General features: G+C 34.2%; 1 protein-coding gene across 10 annotated transcripts in view; it reads left to right on the top strand.

Annotated features, from left to right (window-relative positions):
• GAPVD1 (GTPase activating protein and VPS9 domains 1) overlaps window positions 1-17,231 on the top strand; it is a 100,787-nt gene that overhangs the window by 34,675 nt on the left and 48,881 nt on the right. For all 10 annotated transcript variants that reach the window (XM_074211580.1, XM_074211573.1, XM_074211578.1 and 7 more), the window contains exons 2-7: window positions 100-316; window positions 1,774-2,617; window positions 6,319-6,405; window positions 6,815-6,949; window positions 10,693-10,882; window positions 16,831-16,991. In XM_074211580.1, the coding sequence (XP_074067681.1) occupies window positions 132-316; window positions 1,774-2,617; window positions 6,319-6,405; window positions 6,815-6,949; window positions 10,693-10,882; window positions 16,831-16,991 (1,602 nt within the window). In that variant the 5' untranslated portion in view covers window positions 100-131. The remainder of the gene's footprint in view (window positions 1-99; window positions 317-1,773; window positions 2,618-6,318; window positions 6,406-6,814; window positions 6,950-10,692; window positions 10,883-16,830; window positions 16,992-17,231) is intronic.

The raw sequence follows: 17,231 nt of genomic DNA, 5'->3' as shown, positions 1-17,231 counted from the left end.
TTCTGCTTCATTATGCCATCTCCACATTATATATATATATTTTAAGAAATATGACTTGGCTAGATGTTTAAACATAAAAAATGTATGTTTTTTCTTTAGAGCTCACCTGTGTACTTCTTTCACACTTGAAAATGGTGAAGCTGGATATTCACACTTTGGCTCACCACCTTAAGCAGGAACGACTTTATGTGAATTCGGAGAAACAACTGATCCAGAGGCTAAATGCAGATGTGCTTAAGACTGCTGAAAAGTTGTACCGCACAGCATGGATTGCCAAGCAGCAAAGAATTAACTTGGACAGGCTTATCATAACAAGGTATAAATATATTTGAGCTCTTTTTTTGTGTGTTCATTTTTAAAAGTCCCAAACATTTGCTCCAAAACAAAACTTTTTTTTTTTAGGTTTTTTTTTTGCAAGGCAAATGGGGGTTAAGTGGCTTGCCCAAGGCCACACAGCTAGGTAATTAAGTGTCTGAGACCAGGTTTGAACCCAGGTACTCCTGACTCCAGGGCCGGTCGTTTTATCCACTGCACCACCTAGCCGCCCCCAAAACAAAACTTCTAATGAAATATAGCAGCATAGTAAGAAAACAAAAGTCCTCTATTTCCCTCATAAATATTGGATATACTCTTTGAAAAATATTCTTATCCTCAAGGAGCAGGATAGATACATATTATACAGAAAGATCCAAATATACAGAGAATGTACAGCAAAGACAAGTAAATGGAAAACATACAAAAAGCAAACACTTTTTAATTAAAGTTTACTGATAATATTCTGTGACTGAAATGTAAGGTCACCTCTTCTGAACTCTGCTCTTCTAGACACAGTCTTCATTGGTTGAATAGTCTTTAATGGGACAATGCAAGACAAAATCCTATCAGCATGTGATTTTGGAACTTCTCTCAATTTCCAACATCTGAATTCAGCTGAAATCTAAACTATTATAATTTTTTATTTTTAATTTTTTGAATTTGAGCTCTTAATTCTCTTCTATTTCCAAATTGCATTGCATACCAAATGGATATGTTCTTGAGATGTCACTATTTTTGTCTTTGTCAACATCAAGAAAGTTCTAGCAGAACTGGCCATACTATAATTTGACCCTTTTATTTTACTTTTCTCTGGAAACTTGAGTCTTTGCTATAACACAAATGCTTGACTCATCATTGAATAAAATTGCAGGCAATGGTAAGTCGTATTAAAAAAATATTAAAAAATATTCCTTTTCGTAACCCCCATGAGATTGCTTCTCTCCCCTTTGGGATTTGCTGTGTGGGATTTTGACTTATTGGCAAGTTTTTACGTTCTACTTTGTATGTAGAAATGTTCCCTTTCTAGTGTTCAATATTAAAAGAAAAAATAAAAAAAGGACAATAAAAGTTCATATGGATTAGTTTGAATTGTTTCTTTAAATTCATAAATACACATCGCAGAATTAATATTCTTGTTTTTCATAAGTGGCAACTAATGGCCAATGTTATTTTAGACAATTTATGTTTATTGGTTGACTAATGATTGATTTAAATTCAGCTAATAGCAGAAAGAATAGTTGTATGCAGTAACTGCCCACTACTCCATACTCTTTCTTTTTAAATCACACCTGATGACATGCAGGATCTGTCCCACCACTTTTGGGTGTATGGTCTTACTAGTTCAAATGCTAAAAGTTTTAAATGATTTTAGCATTTTCAGATGATATTCCTTGATAAATGGAAGCATTACTCATGTATTCAATGGGATTTGATGTGTATTGTATATGTGTCTTTTAGTGCTGAAGCTTCCCCTGCTGAATGTTGCCAGCATGCCAAGATCTTGGAAGATACACAGTTTGTTGATGGATATAAACAGCTGGGATTTCAAGAGACTTATTATGGAGAATTCTTAAATAGGTTAAGGGAAAACCCTCGACTCATTGCCTCTTCTTTGGTTGCTGGTGAGAGACTGAACCAGGATAATACTCAGAGTGTTATCCATACAGTTTTTACCTCTCTCTATGGTAACTGTATCATGCAAGAAGATGAGAGCTACCTTCTTCAAGTTTTGCGATATCTGATTGAATTTGAACTCAAAGAAAGTGACAACCCTAGACGTCTTTTGAGGAGAGGCACTTGTGCATTCAGTATTTTATTCAAGCTATTTTCTGAAGGACTCTTTTCTGCCAAACTCTTCCTCACAGCGACATTACATGAACCAATCATGCAGTTACTGGTTGAAGATGAAGACCATCTGGAAACAGATCCAAATAAGTTGATTGAGAGATTCTCTCCATCCCAGCAGGAAAAGCTTTTTGGAGAAAGAGGTTCAGATAGATTCAGACAAAAGGTCCAGGAGATGGTGGACTTGAATGAATCCAAACTGGTGGCCTTGGTGAACAAATTTATTGGTTATCTCAAACAAAACACGTACTGCTTCCCCCATAGTTTACGGTGGATTGTATCACAAATGTATAAGACACTTTCCTGTGTAGATAGGCTTGATGTAGGGGAAGTGAGGGCAATGTGTACTGATCTTCTCTTGGCCTGCTTCATTTGCCCTGCAATTGTCAACCCAGAACAGTATGGAATAATTTCTGATGCTCCCATAAATGAAGTGGCAAGATTTAATTTGATGCAGGTATATATTTTCTGATAACTTAATAAGACATGCAATCTTACATGGATTGATTTTTGACATGATTATTTCTAAGAATTATGAAAAAATTTTAATAACTACTGATATATCTTTACATATATTATCATGTAATCTTTTTGTTAAACAAGGCAATGGGGTTAAGTGACTTGCCCAAGGTCACACAGCTAGGTAATTATTAAGTGTCTGATTTTGAATTTAAACTCAGGTCCTCCTGAATCCAGGGCTGGTGTTCTACCCACTGTGCCACCTAGCCGCCCCTATCATTTACTCTTTACCCTGACCCTAAAAGATTGATAGTTAGTCATAATTTATATAGTGATTTAAGATCTTCTAAGTGCTTTACAAATATTTTCTTGTTTTATCCTCATAGCAACTGTGGTAGCTATTCTCCCCATACAGGTTAAGTGACTTGTTCAGAGTTATATGAATACTATATGTCTTTGACTGGTTTTGAAAACTTATCTTCTTGACTTCAGGTCTATACTCTAATCACTATAATAGTTACTATTTATATATAATGCTTTAAGATTTGCAAAACTCTGTAAATAAATTACTTCATTTGAGTCTCATGTAGCCATTTGAAATATTATTATCCTTGTTTTATAGAAAAAGAAATTGAGACCAGGAGAGGTTAAGTGACTTGCCCAGTGTCTGCGGTGATCACATAAGTTGAAGAGCCTAGCATTTGAGCATAGACCTTCTGACTTCAAATCTGTTCCCCCCCCCCCCATATATTGTAATACAGGAAATCAATACAATTTATTTGGCAATATTCTGAGGCAATATCTCTGTCCTCTCCTTTCCTTAAATTTCACCCCCTGTTGATTATTTATTATACTTATGAAGAGCTTTGATTTCATCAGTATGGTTAACTGCCATCATTACAATTCTTGATCTGGCTTAAAATCTTGGCTCCAACACTTAGTAAATATTACCTCTTGGACTTAGAGCATGTCATTAACTTCTCTGGACCTAATTTTGCTCATCTGTAAAATGAGAGGATTGAAATAGATGATTCTGAGTCCTTTCTAGCTCTAAGTCTTTCTTATCGCATCCCTTGTAATGAGATATCTTTCAGTTCATTGTTTTTTCTTCTTTGGTATTGTCCAAGTCTAAAATTCTATGACTCAGATCATTATTATAATAGACTATCCCCTTATTGTGAAAAATCTTCCTGGCTGCCCTCCTATACACTTTGTACATTTTCATTGTTCTTACACTGTGACACCTAGGCCTGGACAAAGTACTCTATATGTGGTCTGATCAGAGATTGTGTATAAAAGAACATTTAGGGCAGTTGCACCTCAATTAATGTACCCTGAGTATATATTAATTTTTTCTTGTTGTTAACCATATCATACCATTGATTCATTATGTTTTCATTAGACTTTTCCCAGATAAACTGCCATTTCATTATGCCTTTCTTATCTTGTTCTTTGGAAATTGATATTTTATTTTTTTTTAGGTTTTTTTTTTTTGCAAGGCAAACGCGGTTAAGTGGCTTGCCTAAGGCCACACAGCTAGGTAATTATTAAGTGTGTGAGGCTGGATTTGAACTCAGGTACTCCTGACTCCAGGGCTGGTGCTCTATCCACTGTACCAACTAGCTACCCCTGGAAATTGATATTTTTTTAAAAAAAATTCTTATACTTTCAATTTACTTTTAACATTCGTTTTAAATTTTGAGTTCCATATTCTCTTTCTTCCCTCCATCCTTCCCCCAAACTCTTAGAAGGAAAGCAGTGTAATATCAATTATATATGTGAAATCATGGACAACATTTTCATATTAACCATATTTCCAAAAAAAGCAAGAAAAATAAAGTGAGAAAAATTATATTTCATTTTCATTTGGAATTGTCTCAGATGATTGTCTTGATTAGAATAGCCAAGTCTTTTACAGTTGATCATCATCGCAACATTGCTTTTATTGTGCATAATGATCTCTTGATTCTTCTCACGTTACTTTGTATCAATTCATATAGATCTTATCATGTTTTTCTGAAACCACAGTGATTTTCTGTGATTGCCTACAGCACAATAGTACTCCATTATAATTAATGTACTACAACTTGTTCAGCCATTCCTTAATTGGTGGGCACTCCCTAAATTTCCACTTTTTTGCCACCATAAAAAGAGTTACTGTAAATGTTTTTGTACATTATAAATCCTTTCCTTTTTCTTTGATCTCTTTGGGATACAGACCTAACAGTTGTATTACTGGATCAAAAGATATATGCCCAGTTTTATAGCTTTTTGGGTCTATGTCCTAATTGTTCTCCAGAATATTGGACCATTTCACTCTTCTACCAACATCTCATTTGTGTACCTAGTTTTCTTTCATCCCCTCTAGTATTTGTTGTTTCTGATAAATATGAGGTGGTATCTCAGAATTGTTTTAATTTGTGTTTTTCTGATAATAGTAATTTAGAGCATTTTTTCATTTGATTATAGTTAGCCTTTTTTTTCTTATTCATATTAGGGAATGATTTAAATTCTTTTAAGTTTAACTTAGTTCTTTCTATTTTTTTGAAAAATGAGTCCTTTTTATCAGAAATTTTCCTGTGAAATTTTTTTATATACATTGTTTATGTACCTTTTAGAAAAATGTAGTTTCTCTGATTAATTAGGTTTGTTGGTGCTTTTTCTTTGTCTGAGATCATGATTACTAGTCCAACCTTTTTTAAAGTTCAGCTGAAGTATATTAGATTCAACCCTTTATTTTAACTTTGAGTTTTTCAAGGTTACTTTTTGTAAGCATCATATTGTTAGATTCTGGTTTCTAATCCAGTCTGATATCTACTTGCATTTTGTTTCATGTTCATGGTTACAATTACTAACTGAATTTCCCTCCTTCCCATATTTTTTTCTCTTTATCCTGTTCCTCCTCAAAAGTTTATTTTGCTTCTAACCACTGTCTCACTTATTCTGTCCTCTTTTTATCATCTTCCCTTTCCCCCAAAAGGGGGATGGATAAGAGAAATCCCTCCCTTTTCTTTTTCCCTTTTGGGGTAAGTTAGATTTATATACACATAAATAAATAGGTATCCCACTAAATCAATTTTGATGACAGCAAGATTCATAGAGAAGGCAAGAAATTTGATAGGTTGTACATGTATAAGTTATGCAAAACATGAAATTGATGTTTTTGAACCTAAGTCTAAGACTTTATTTGAATTTCATTTTAATTGATTCAGACTTGATTCTCCAATTCATCATGATCTTTTTAATCAAGGTTTTATCATCCACTGTGTTGTTCATTCTTCCTGACGTCATCTATCATCTTCATCCTTCATAAGCATTGTTGCTTATTCATTTATTCATTTCTTAGATAAAATGTTCAGGACCACACACAGATTTCTAGGGCATTCCAGAGATCTAACCTGTTGAGTTCAATTCATAGTCAATATATATGTTTTTCTAATTTTTTTTCTTCATTTTTCTTCATATAGGTTTATATTTCTTTAAATCTTTTATTTATTACAAGGTCATAGATCATAAAATTAGAGCCATAAAATGCCTTAGAGATTATTTAATCCAAATTCCTTATTTTATACGTGAGAAAATTAAGGTCAAGATAAGTGACTCTTCTGAGGTCACAGCTGGTGATGTGCAAGTCTAGATCTTTTAGTGAAGAATGTTTTGTTATAGAGTGCATATTCTTAATACTGCTTCTAATTGCAGGTTGGCCGCCTTTTGCAGCAGCTAGCAATGACTGGCTCTGAGGAAGGAGATCCTCGAGCAAAGAGCAGCCTTGGTAAATTTGACAAAGTAAGAATAAATATGGATGTGTTTTATATTTAGGAGGGCTGAAAAGTCATTTAACATTTAATCCTTGATTTTGTAAGCTATTTGTATATTTGTATAGTAAATAGTCTTCTTATTTGTATTGGATCTAGGTTTTATGTTAACTGATAGAAAAGATGATTAATAGAAAAGATCATTTTAAAAAGTTTCTCACTCTACTGTGTAAAAAGTGTTATAGCTTTCCTTTTCTGTTATATATAAGAACCTAATTTATAAAAAAGAAATTGCTTAAGCAAAAATATTAGCATAACATATAGATTTCATATGTTGATGTGTATTTTTTATAAAGCATTTGAACAACTACATTTTGTACTTTTAAGTATTGTCCTGAAATTCTAGTGTCAGTATTTGAGCTCTTTTCTTCTGTCAACAGAGTTGTGTTGCTGCTTTCCTTGATGTTGTAATTGGTGGCCGTGCGGTGGAAACTCCTCCAATGTCTTCAGTTAACCTTCTAGAAGGGTTGAGTAGAACTGTGGTGTATATGACCTACAGCCAACTCATCACTCTGGTAATAGCTTTGTTCTTTCTTAGGACTTCTTCTGGTATCGTGTTGGTAAAGTGCTTTATAAATCACAAACCTTATGAAATTTAGCTTAATTCATCCAGTGATTATTAGATGTCTCCTAGTTGCCAGGCACTGGTGAGCCATAAATAATACAGATAAATCACTGCCCTCAAGAATATTATGTTCTAGGGGCAGCTAGGTGGTGCAGTGGATAGAGCACTGGTCCTGGAGTCAGGAGTACCTGAGTTCAAATCAGGCCTCAGACACTTAATAATTACCTAGCTGTGTGGCCTTGGGCAAGCCACTTAACCCCATTGCCTTTTTTTTTTTTTAAATATTATGTTCTATTGGGAGAAGGATCAACATGTCTACAATTAAGTAAATACAAAAATAAGTACAAAGTAATTTCAAGATTGAGAACCTGTTGATAACTGAACAGGGGTCAGGGGTAGAAGGCATCAGAGAAAGCCCAAAGTAGAAGATGGCACTGGAGCTATGCTTTGAAGGAAGTAAGAGAGTTTATGATTCAGAGGTGAGGAAAAGGAGTTCACACTGCAGATATGATGGACCCTTGTGAAAAAGCACAAGATGGAATGTTGTATCCAATGAATAATGAAAACAATTTGAGTAGAATATAGAGCATATGAAGGGGAGTAATGATAAATGAAATTGGAAGGTAGGGGGTGCCCAGAAAGTCAGCTATTCTTATGAATACTAATATTAATTCCTATTATAGCAGAAGAGTTGTGTAATGAATAATAGAGAATAGACTTTGGAGTTTGGAAAATCAAGTTTTAAATTGTACTTCTGGATCTTACTGACTACATGACCTTGGATAAGTCAGTTAACTTTCTTGGTGCCTTTGGCGATTCTTTGTGGGGATTAAAATTGTCCCACCTACAATAAAAAAAAATGAGTGAGAGTTCTGAGCCAGTGGCACTTTATATTTTTTTTAATATATTTTAAATATTACTTTATTTGTCACACTATTTCCTAATCTATTCTATTTTTAAAAAATTTATTTTTTTTATTTAGAATTTTACAATTTTTCCCCTAATCTCACTTCCCTCCCCCACCCCACCACAGAAGGTCGTCTGTTAGTCTTCACATTATTTCCATAGTATACATTGATCGACGTTGAATGTGACGAGAGTGAAATCATATCCTTAAGGAAGAAAAATAAAGTATAAGAGATAGCAAAATTATATAAGATAACTTTTTTTTTTTAAATTAAAGGTAATAGTCTTTGGTCTTTGTTCAAACTCCACAATTCTTTCTCTGTATACAAATGGTATTCTCCATCACAGGTACCCCAAAATTGTGTCTAATTGTTGCACTGATGGAATGCTCAACTCCATTAAGGTTGATCATCACCCCCCATGTTGCTGTTAGGGTGTTCAGTGTTTTTCTGGTTCTGCTCATCTCACTCAGCATCAGTTCTTGCAAATCCTTCCATGCTTCCCTGAATTCCTATCCCTCCTGTTTTCTAATAGAACAATAGTGTTCCATGACATTCATATACCACAGTTTGTTAAGCCATTTCCCAGTTGAAGGACATTCGCTTAATTTCCAATTCTTTGCCACCACAAACAGGGCTGCTATGAATATTTTTGTACAAGTGATGTTTTTACCCTTTTTTCATCATCTCTTCAGGGTATAGACCCAGTAGTGGTATTGCTGGATCAAAGGGTTTGCACATTTTTGTTGCCCTTTGGGCATAATTCCAAATTGCTCTCCAGAAAGGTTCGATGAGTTCACAGCTCCACCAACAATGTATTAGTGTCCCAGATTTCCCACATCCCTTCCAACATTGATCATTGTCCTTTCTGGTCATATTGGCCAGTCTGAGGTGTGTGAGGTGGTACCTCAGAGATGCTTTAATTTGCATTTCTTTAATAAGTAATGATTTAGAGCAATTTTTCATATGACTATGGATTGCTTTGATTTTCTCATCTGTAAATTGCCTTTGCATATCCTTTGACCATTTGTCAATAGGGGAATGGCTTTTTTTTTTTTTGAAAATTTGACTCAGTTCTCTGTATATTTTAGAAACAAGTCTTTTATCAGGAATACTAGTTGTAAAGAGCGTTTCCCAATTTACTACATTGATCTTGGTTACAGTGGTTTTGTTTGTACAAAAGCTTTTTAATTGAATGTAGTCAAAATTATCTAGTTTGTCTTTAATGATGTTCTCCATCTCTTCCTTGGTCATAAACTGCTTCTCTTTCCATAGATCTGACAGGTCAACTACTCCTTGATCTTCTAGTTTGCTTATAATATTATTTTATGTGTCTTGATCCTATATCCATTTTGATCTTATCTTGGCATAGGGTGTGAGGTGTTGGTCTGATATAAATTTCTTCCATATTAACTTCCAATTTTCCAACGGTTTTTATCGAAGAGAGTTTTTATCCCAAGAGCTGGACTCTTTGGATTTATCAAAAAGCAAATTACTATAATCATTTCCTGCTATTGCACCTAGTCTATTCCACTGATCCACCACTCTGTTTCTTTGCCAATACCAGTTTTGATGACTGATGTAAGGCTAACATTTCTAATACAATATTGAATAGTAGTGGTGATAATGGGCACCCTTGTTTCACCCCTGATCTTATTGGGAATGCCTCTAGACTATCCCTGTTGCATATAATGCTTGTTGATGGTTTCAGATAGATACTGCTCATTATTCTAATTAACACAGTGACACTTTATATTAAAGGATCCATGATCCTCTCTAAAGAAGTGGACATTAGATCTTCCTTATTATCTGAAATGCTCCATTCTTCTGGGACTTTGTGTTTATAGGGTTTGATACCCAAATATGAAAAAGAGGCATGGCAAGATATAAAATCTCAATGGTTGATATGTGATACATAAGCAAAAATGATAAGTCAGCAGAGTCACAAGTTGGATGAAGCAAGGGACATCTCCACTGTCTCTGTGGCCATATAATGGACACTTGTTTATATTAGTCAAGAAAGAATAGTCAGGAGGTACAAAAATAAATTGGAAGACTTTCCATATAGTTGAGCAACATCTGCACACTGGATTTGGTCACTATGACAAGGAAAATCAAGAATTAGCTTCCTGTGATTAATCATGTGATCTTAGCTTATACCTCAGTGGTTTGATAGATCGAACTTATAATCACTACCCTATGGAACTAAATTGATATTAATTGGAATGGAGTAGGAGTATAAATGAATTTTTTTTTCATCTATGAGGCTGTCAGTTACAGAGTGGGGCCTTTCTTCATTATTAAAGAGTTTTTATCCTAGGATTTTCTTGTACTAATGAAATTATAAGTCCTGGTGAAAAAATATTTTATTAAAAAAATGGACATAGGTCTGATCAATTTTTACCTCTGATTTCACAGGCAAAGAGACACAAAGGATTGGCTAGTGGATTAAATCAAGAAAGCAAGCATTTAATATTGAAGTTGCTCGAAATGATGGAAACAGGGGGATAGGAGGTGTTGGATATTAGATAGAGGTTATTCCAGACCAGAGACAGCCTGCTGCAAGCGAGAATTTTTTTCAGTTATCAAGGAAGTGTCACTAGCTATTATTTTGCATTTCAGGTTCTCAGAAGAAAGATGTTATAGCAGGATTTTGAGACATTGTAGTGTGGTTTGGTTTCTATTGCAAATTGGACTTGGTGGGAAATGTTTTTTACTGTTTATATGGGTACAAATATGAAAAAGAGGCTAGGTATGAACATTGACTTAGGACTTATTCCCTTTGCAGGTTGGTTTTATGAGGAATGTCATGTTGGGTGACCAATTGAGGGAAGATCGAATGGCTCTTGAAAACTTGCTGGCAAACCTACCCCAGGCCAAGCCAGGAAAAAGTAACAGTTTGGAAATGACCTCGTATAATACGCCTCAATTATCTCCTGCAACCACTCCAGCTAATAAAAAAAATCGCTTGCCTTTAGGTGAGTTATTTCAAGTCAATTCCACAAACAATTTTTGAGTATCTTCTTTGTGGAAGGTCCTGTGCTTAGTGTTTGTAGCATTGTACATACAAGATGATTATAGACTAGTGGATAACCTGTAACCAACTTGTTTAGGCATTTCCTGATCAGTGATATTTATTAATGAATGAAACTTCTGTGATACTGTAAAATCTCTTTATAGAGTTTTGCAGTTATCCAAGATAGAGGTTTTTAATTGGGCCTCAGTGTCTTTACTGTCCCTCTTTTAACATTATTTTTCTGTATACTAATGATTCTTGAAATATTGTTTTGCTTAGTACTTCTTTTTTGCTAAACCAGTTAACAGTGTTAGGTGGGATTATATCTGCAAATAAAATAGGGCATGATAATAATTTTTTTATTCAGTATTTCTTTTTTAACTGTTGTCTTTGCTAGCTGTTGTATAGTGAATAGAACTTTGATTCTGGAATCAATTTACTATAAGGTCTGGCTGGTAGATATAAGCCGGCAAGTCAGTAAGTATGGTTCTTGAACCTTTATGTATCTACAGTCCAAGGCTGATCTAACTAAGGATGGAGGACCTACTCTCTTAATTTCAGAAAGCTGATCCTGGATGATGAATTTTTTGTTTGCTTTCTTTTGATTTTATCACCATGTCCCTCATGGAGTGGTGGGTTGTTATCTGTGTTGATAAGAGGAAAATCCATGTTGAAGAAATTGGATTTTCTGAGGCTAAAAGTAAAATAATGGTTTATTCTAAAGCATCTCATTTATTAAATTATATTTTAATATTTCTTAAACTTTTAATCTAATTCTGACCAATTCAGGGTACTGTGTTGATTCTCAGGAATATTAGTGTTTTAATTCTTATTATTAACCACTATCATCATATGGTATCTTTCAAATTAAGTAATATTGGTAATAGTGATGCTTGAGAGAACTGTAATTTCATTGATGAAGGTTTTTCCTTCTATTGATGTAAATGCCAACCTCTGTAGGCTTTAGTAGATCATTTTCTTGGTGCCTGTGATTGTGGGGGGTGAGTGGGAAGTTATTTCCTGATGGCCAGTCTTCTGGTAAGAGACCTCAAGATGATAGACACAAATCTATTATTTTTTGGATTTTTTTTGGAAGGGATTTTGGACCCCTTCCATTTTATTTAAGCTTGCTGGAGCTTGTGTTGGCATCAACTTTATAAGTTGCAAGGAAGCATTAGAAAATTATTGAAGCAGAGTATTAATAATGATTGCTTACATGTATATAGTGTTTAATCATTTGTTCAGTGCAAACGTTATATTTTACAGATGAAGAAAATAACCCTGTGATTTGCCTAATATACAGTTTTTAGTATTGCCAAGTAGTGGAACTTAACATTGCATTTTCCCTACTTTTTCCACTATATTGTTCTGTTGCTTTTGTACAGTATGTGAGATTAGAATATCAGGGGATCCTGTTCTTTAAAAAGGAAGAAAGAAATGGTATCTATTAATTTGGAGTTAATTTCCATAGCTTAGTTCAATGTACAGCTTTTACTTGTTATATTCTGAAACTGTTTTAGGGTTAGAACTAATAGAAATTTTTAAGTATTTCCCCATAACTCTTTTATAAAATTGATTCCAGGTCATTGCATTTTATTTCACAATTCTAAAAATGTTTCTGTTGTTCAAAGGGTTGATTTTCTTTCTGTTTAATGCTGTCGAACCCCAGGACAACAGTTAGCAGCCATCACTGCATGGGATTCCTCAGCCACCAATCTTACAGCTCACATTACTCTAGTAACCCCATTTGGTGGGTAATAGGCTCTCTTTCTTCTACTTTAAAAAATTATTTCACCAAATTATGCTTCATGTGCATGTTTAATTGTTTTGTGTAAATGACTGTTTGAGATTTAGATATTTTAAAGTCCTTGTGGTATTTGTCCCTTAAAATTCACACATGTGGTCTAAAGAACGTATTTAAGTTGAATTTATTTTTCTGTGTCATTGTATTTATTTTATGCCTTTGTGAAATAAGTGACCAAAGGAAAATTTACCTCCTTTTGTATATCAAGATTTATCTTTTGGGGTGGCTAGGTGGCACAGTGGATAGAGTACCTACCAGCTCTGGAGTCAGGAGTACCTGAGTTCAAATCCGGCCTCAGACACTTAATTACCTAGCTATGTGGCCTTGGGCAAGCCACTTTAGCCCCATTGCTTTGCAAAAACCAAAAAACAAAACAAAATAAGATTTATCTTTTACTTACAAAATGATGTGGTACTGTATTTTTTGTGAGATAACACATGTGAGAGAAATAGGGTTTTTACTCGAATAATTAAGTCAATTTAATCTGTTGATTACACCCTATCAGAAATTGAAATACAATTAAGGTTTGCTTACCCTAAAGCATTTCAGAATTTTAGAGCTAGAAAGAACATCATAGATCATCTACTTCAATCCATACTTAAACAGAATCTCTTCCACAACATTATTAACAAGAAGTCTGGAGTTTTACTTGAAAATGAACTTGCTATTACCAAATAGAACTATTTAGATTTTGAATAGCTCTCTTTGTTAGGAAGATGTTCTTTAAATGGAGCCAAAATCTCTCTCTCTCTGCAGCTTTCATTTTGCTTCTAGTTCATTTCTTTATAGCCAAGATGATGAATACGTAGAATCTTTATTCTATTTGAGAAAAAGATTGTATTTAATTTGTCATTATTTAATTTTGAAGGATGGCAATTTAATAAGCTGGTTTTATTTAATTATCTATCTATTTATTTGTTTGTTTACTTATCTATTTATTTCCATCTAATCCTGGAAGTAAGGTGACTCTTGATCCAAGGATAAAATCTTTGTTTTTCCTATTGTTTATGCTTCGACATACTCTATATTAGACATTGGAAGACATTTTTGTTTGCTTACAGGTTATTTATTAAGTTTAATTTTGTAGTTCATTGAAAGAAGGTTGACAATTTCCTTGTGAAGATTAGAGTTCTTAAGTTTGGCATCTGATATTCTTTAAAACATGGATGGTCAAACTTTTAGCTCTTCTGGACCTTATCACCCAGCAAAAACTTGTAATTTAGAATGTCATTTAGAATTTACTTTTTATGATTACAGTGTAACCCAAAGAGTATAATAAAATGTAATAATGTTGCGTGAGTGGGCTTTAAGAAGCTGCATCTGACTCATGGATTAGAGACACCTGCATCATAAAACTTCTTCTGAAGTTGGTGAATTTCACATCACCAAAGATAGGCAGGATGGGTGACCATTCCTGAGTGAGGAGTTACAAATAATTTGTGCTGTAAGTAAAGGTTGGACTGGATGACCTCTGAGGGCCCTCTGATTCTTGAGATTCTGTGATTATATCATAACATTTTCAAAGAAACCATTGAATTCATCAACTCTAGAAGCAGAATAGATAATGGTTTGACTTCTGGGTGCCTACTTGATGGATTAATAGTCAGTTTTTTATTTATAGGAGATCAAAAGGTAGTGAAATAGTTGCTAGATCCTTCTTAAAGGCATGGATTCCATACAAAGGCATAATCTTTAAATTCAAACATAGGAAAAATTTTCTGCTTATGTTTTTGTACTGAGTAGCCCTCTGAAACAATTTATGAAGAGAGAGAGGTTCAGAGGAAACCCCTCTTTTCTTTTTAAATTCTTCTCCCTTGTTCTCTGTCATGAATTCAGCAATCATTTTTGTGTACCATTAAATCTATATATTCTGTCTTCTTTTGATCTTTAGCCCTCTCATTACTGTGTACTTGTTGGACATTTCTACCTGGATGTTCCATGGGCATCTCAAAAAGTCAACATGTTCCGAGCAGCACTTTTCCTCTCCCTTCCTTTTGACTTTATTTTAGAACCACTATCATATTGCAGCTTTGCAAAACTCTTCATACCCTTTCCCCCTCTCTATGCCTTATCAGTTACCAGGCCCATTGATTTTGTTTCTGTTCTTTCTCTTCTCTGTCCCTTCCCTCTAGTCACACAGCTGCCATCTTGTTTCAGGCCTTATCACTGCTTGTATGGACTTTTGCAATAACCTCCTGTTTCATGTCTCTTCCCCCTCTTCACTTCATCCTCGTCACCACTGCCAAAATATATTACTAAAGAGCACATCAGATTATATCTCTCTTGTATTCAAGAAGCTTCTATGCTTCTCTATTGCCTCTAGGATAAAATACACATTCATCTATTTCATATTTAAATTCCTTTACCATCCTGTTCTTGCCTCTCTTTTCACACTTATTTTATACATTACTTCCTCTTAAAAATGAAATATTTCAGTCAAACTGGCCAAGTTCCTAATTCTCATATAAAACATTTCATCTCCTTTCATAATGTATTCCCTCACCTTAATCTCTGAAATCTTTAGCTTCATTCAAAATTTAGCTTATGTACCACCTCCTACAAGAGGTTTTCCTGATTTCCTCAATTAGGATGCTGCTCATCTCTCAGAGAACTTTGTATTGATTTTGCTTATATTTTATATTTATTTATCTGTGTTGTTATTTCCCCTCAGCAGAATATACACTCCTTCCTGAGGACAAGGACTGTGTTTGTTTTTGTCTTCCAAGTCTTTGCTGTCTCTGACTGGCTGGCACCCAGTAATCACTTAACAAATTCATGTTGAATTTGGCTATGAAGAAGTAGTTTGAATAGCTTCTGTTTCTATGATGCCTTATAGAGTTCTGAAATGCCTTTTACAGTGTGATTTTTTCACAGTAGCTCTTGGCAGTAATGTATGCATTATTTTCATTTTACTTATGAGAATACTGAATTTTAAATAAAGTTACTAGCTTATAGTGTCATAGGGCTAACAGGATACATGAGGCTTTTTCTGATTACAGTTCTAACTCTCTTTCTCTACAGTACTAAGTTGCCTAAAGTTTAGCTCATTTGTATAATAGAGCCTAGCTATCAATGATCTTCTCCTTCTGTTCTGTACCTAAGTCAGTTATATGAAATATTATGTATTGTCATTATCTATGTGTCTTATCCTTCTACTAGCATCTGAGCTTTAAGACTGCATCTGATCTTTCAATCTCTCCCAGTCTAGCAAACAGTGCTCTGTACATCGTAAAAACTGAATTGTTTATTCATCAGTTTCCACATGAAGCTAATGTTGATATTTAGGAAGAAGGACCTGATGAGAGGTTGCTTTTATTACCACCCTTTTACCACAGTCACAATAGACCGTGAAATATCTCATTTTATGTTTACAAACATTAATTGACCACCTTAATTAATTGTTCAGAATTCTAGGCTTAATGTAGAGAGCATACAGAATTTAGGTAAATATAGTAATAGTTTAGAACCTCAGCGTAACTTAGAGATCACCAATTCCACCTCCTTTGCTTTAGAGATAACAGAAACTAAGGCCCAAATAGGGAAAATGACTTTAAACAGGTTACTCAGGTAGAAAGTAGCAGTCTTGGCACCTTAATCTAGGTTCTCTGAATTCTAGTCCAGTATTCTTTCTATCCTACTATATTTCCTGGTGTTATTTTGGGCCTTGCTATCATGCAGCTTGTGATCTCATAGAAGGCTAAAATATACATAGAAATAATTGTACTATGTTAATATTTGACTGAGTGCTTTGTGAGAGATGGGGGGGAGATCATGTTTCATTTTTAGGTATGCTACTTTACATAGTAATTCTGTCTTTTGTGCTGGAATCTTTAATTTTGAATTATGTTTTGTATGATTAGAAATTGCTAGTTGACTCTTGAAAAAGGAATCAATAATTAAAGTAGTCCTACAGGTTTATGTTGTCCACAAATTAATATTCTTTATTTTGTCCATTTTTTTGGTGCATGTACAAACATTCTATATTGTTTGTTTTGATCTTTTATTTGTGAGCCTTTTGTGTTATTTTAAAATGTCCTTCATCTGTGAGCCATTTCTGTCATTTGAAAAATTTCCCCAAAAGTTGTGTTTTAAATTTTTTTTATTAGCAACTCGGAGCAGAAGTCGGACCAATATGCTAATTGACCAGCACCCAGACCATGATGGATTATCCCAAGAGACAATTCAGGAAGTCCAGCCAGAAGAAGTGTTGGTCATTTCTTTGGGAACAGGTCCTCAGCTTACTCCAGGCATGATGTCGGAAAATGAGGTATGATTATTTTGCTGAATATTAGGTATAGTCCTAAGTTTTATAGTAGTAAAAATTCCCATTTCTGTAGTGCTTTCAGGTTTATAAAATGCTTTTATTTCTATCATTTTGTGAAGTACTCTGAGAAATATGTGTATTATTATTTTTTCAGAAGAAACTGAAGTTCTTAGATGAAATGACTTGCCTGTTCTGACTCCAAATTCATTAGTCTTTCCAATATGAGATATATATATATATATA

This window comes from Macrotis lagotis, chromosome 1, assembly GCF_037893015.1.
Source record: "Macrotis lagotis isolate mMagLag1 chromosome 1, bilby.v1.9.chrom.fasta, whole genome shotgun sequence".
NCBI lineage: Eukaryota > Metazoa > Chordata > Mammalia > Peramelemorphia > Peramelidae > Macrotis > Macrotis lagotis.
The sequence above is the reverse complement of the archived record's forward strand: the minus strand, read 5'-3'. Positions and strand labels throughout refer to the sequence as shown.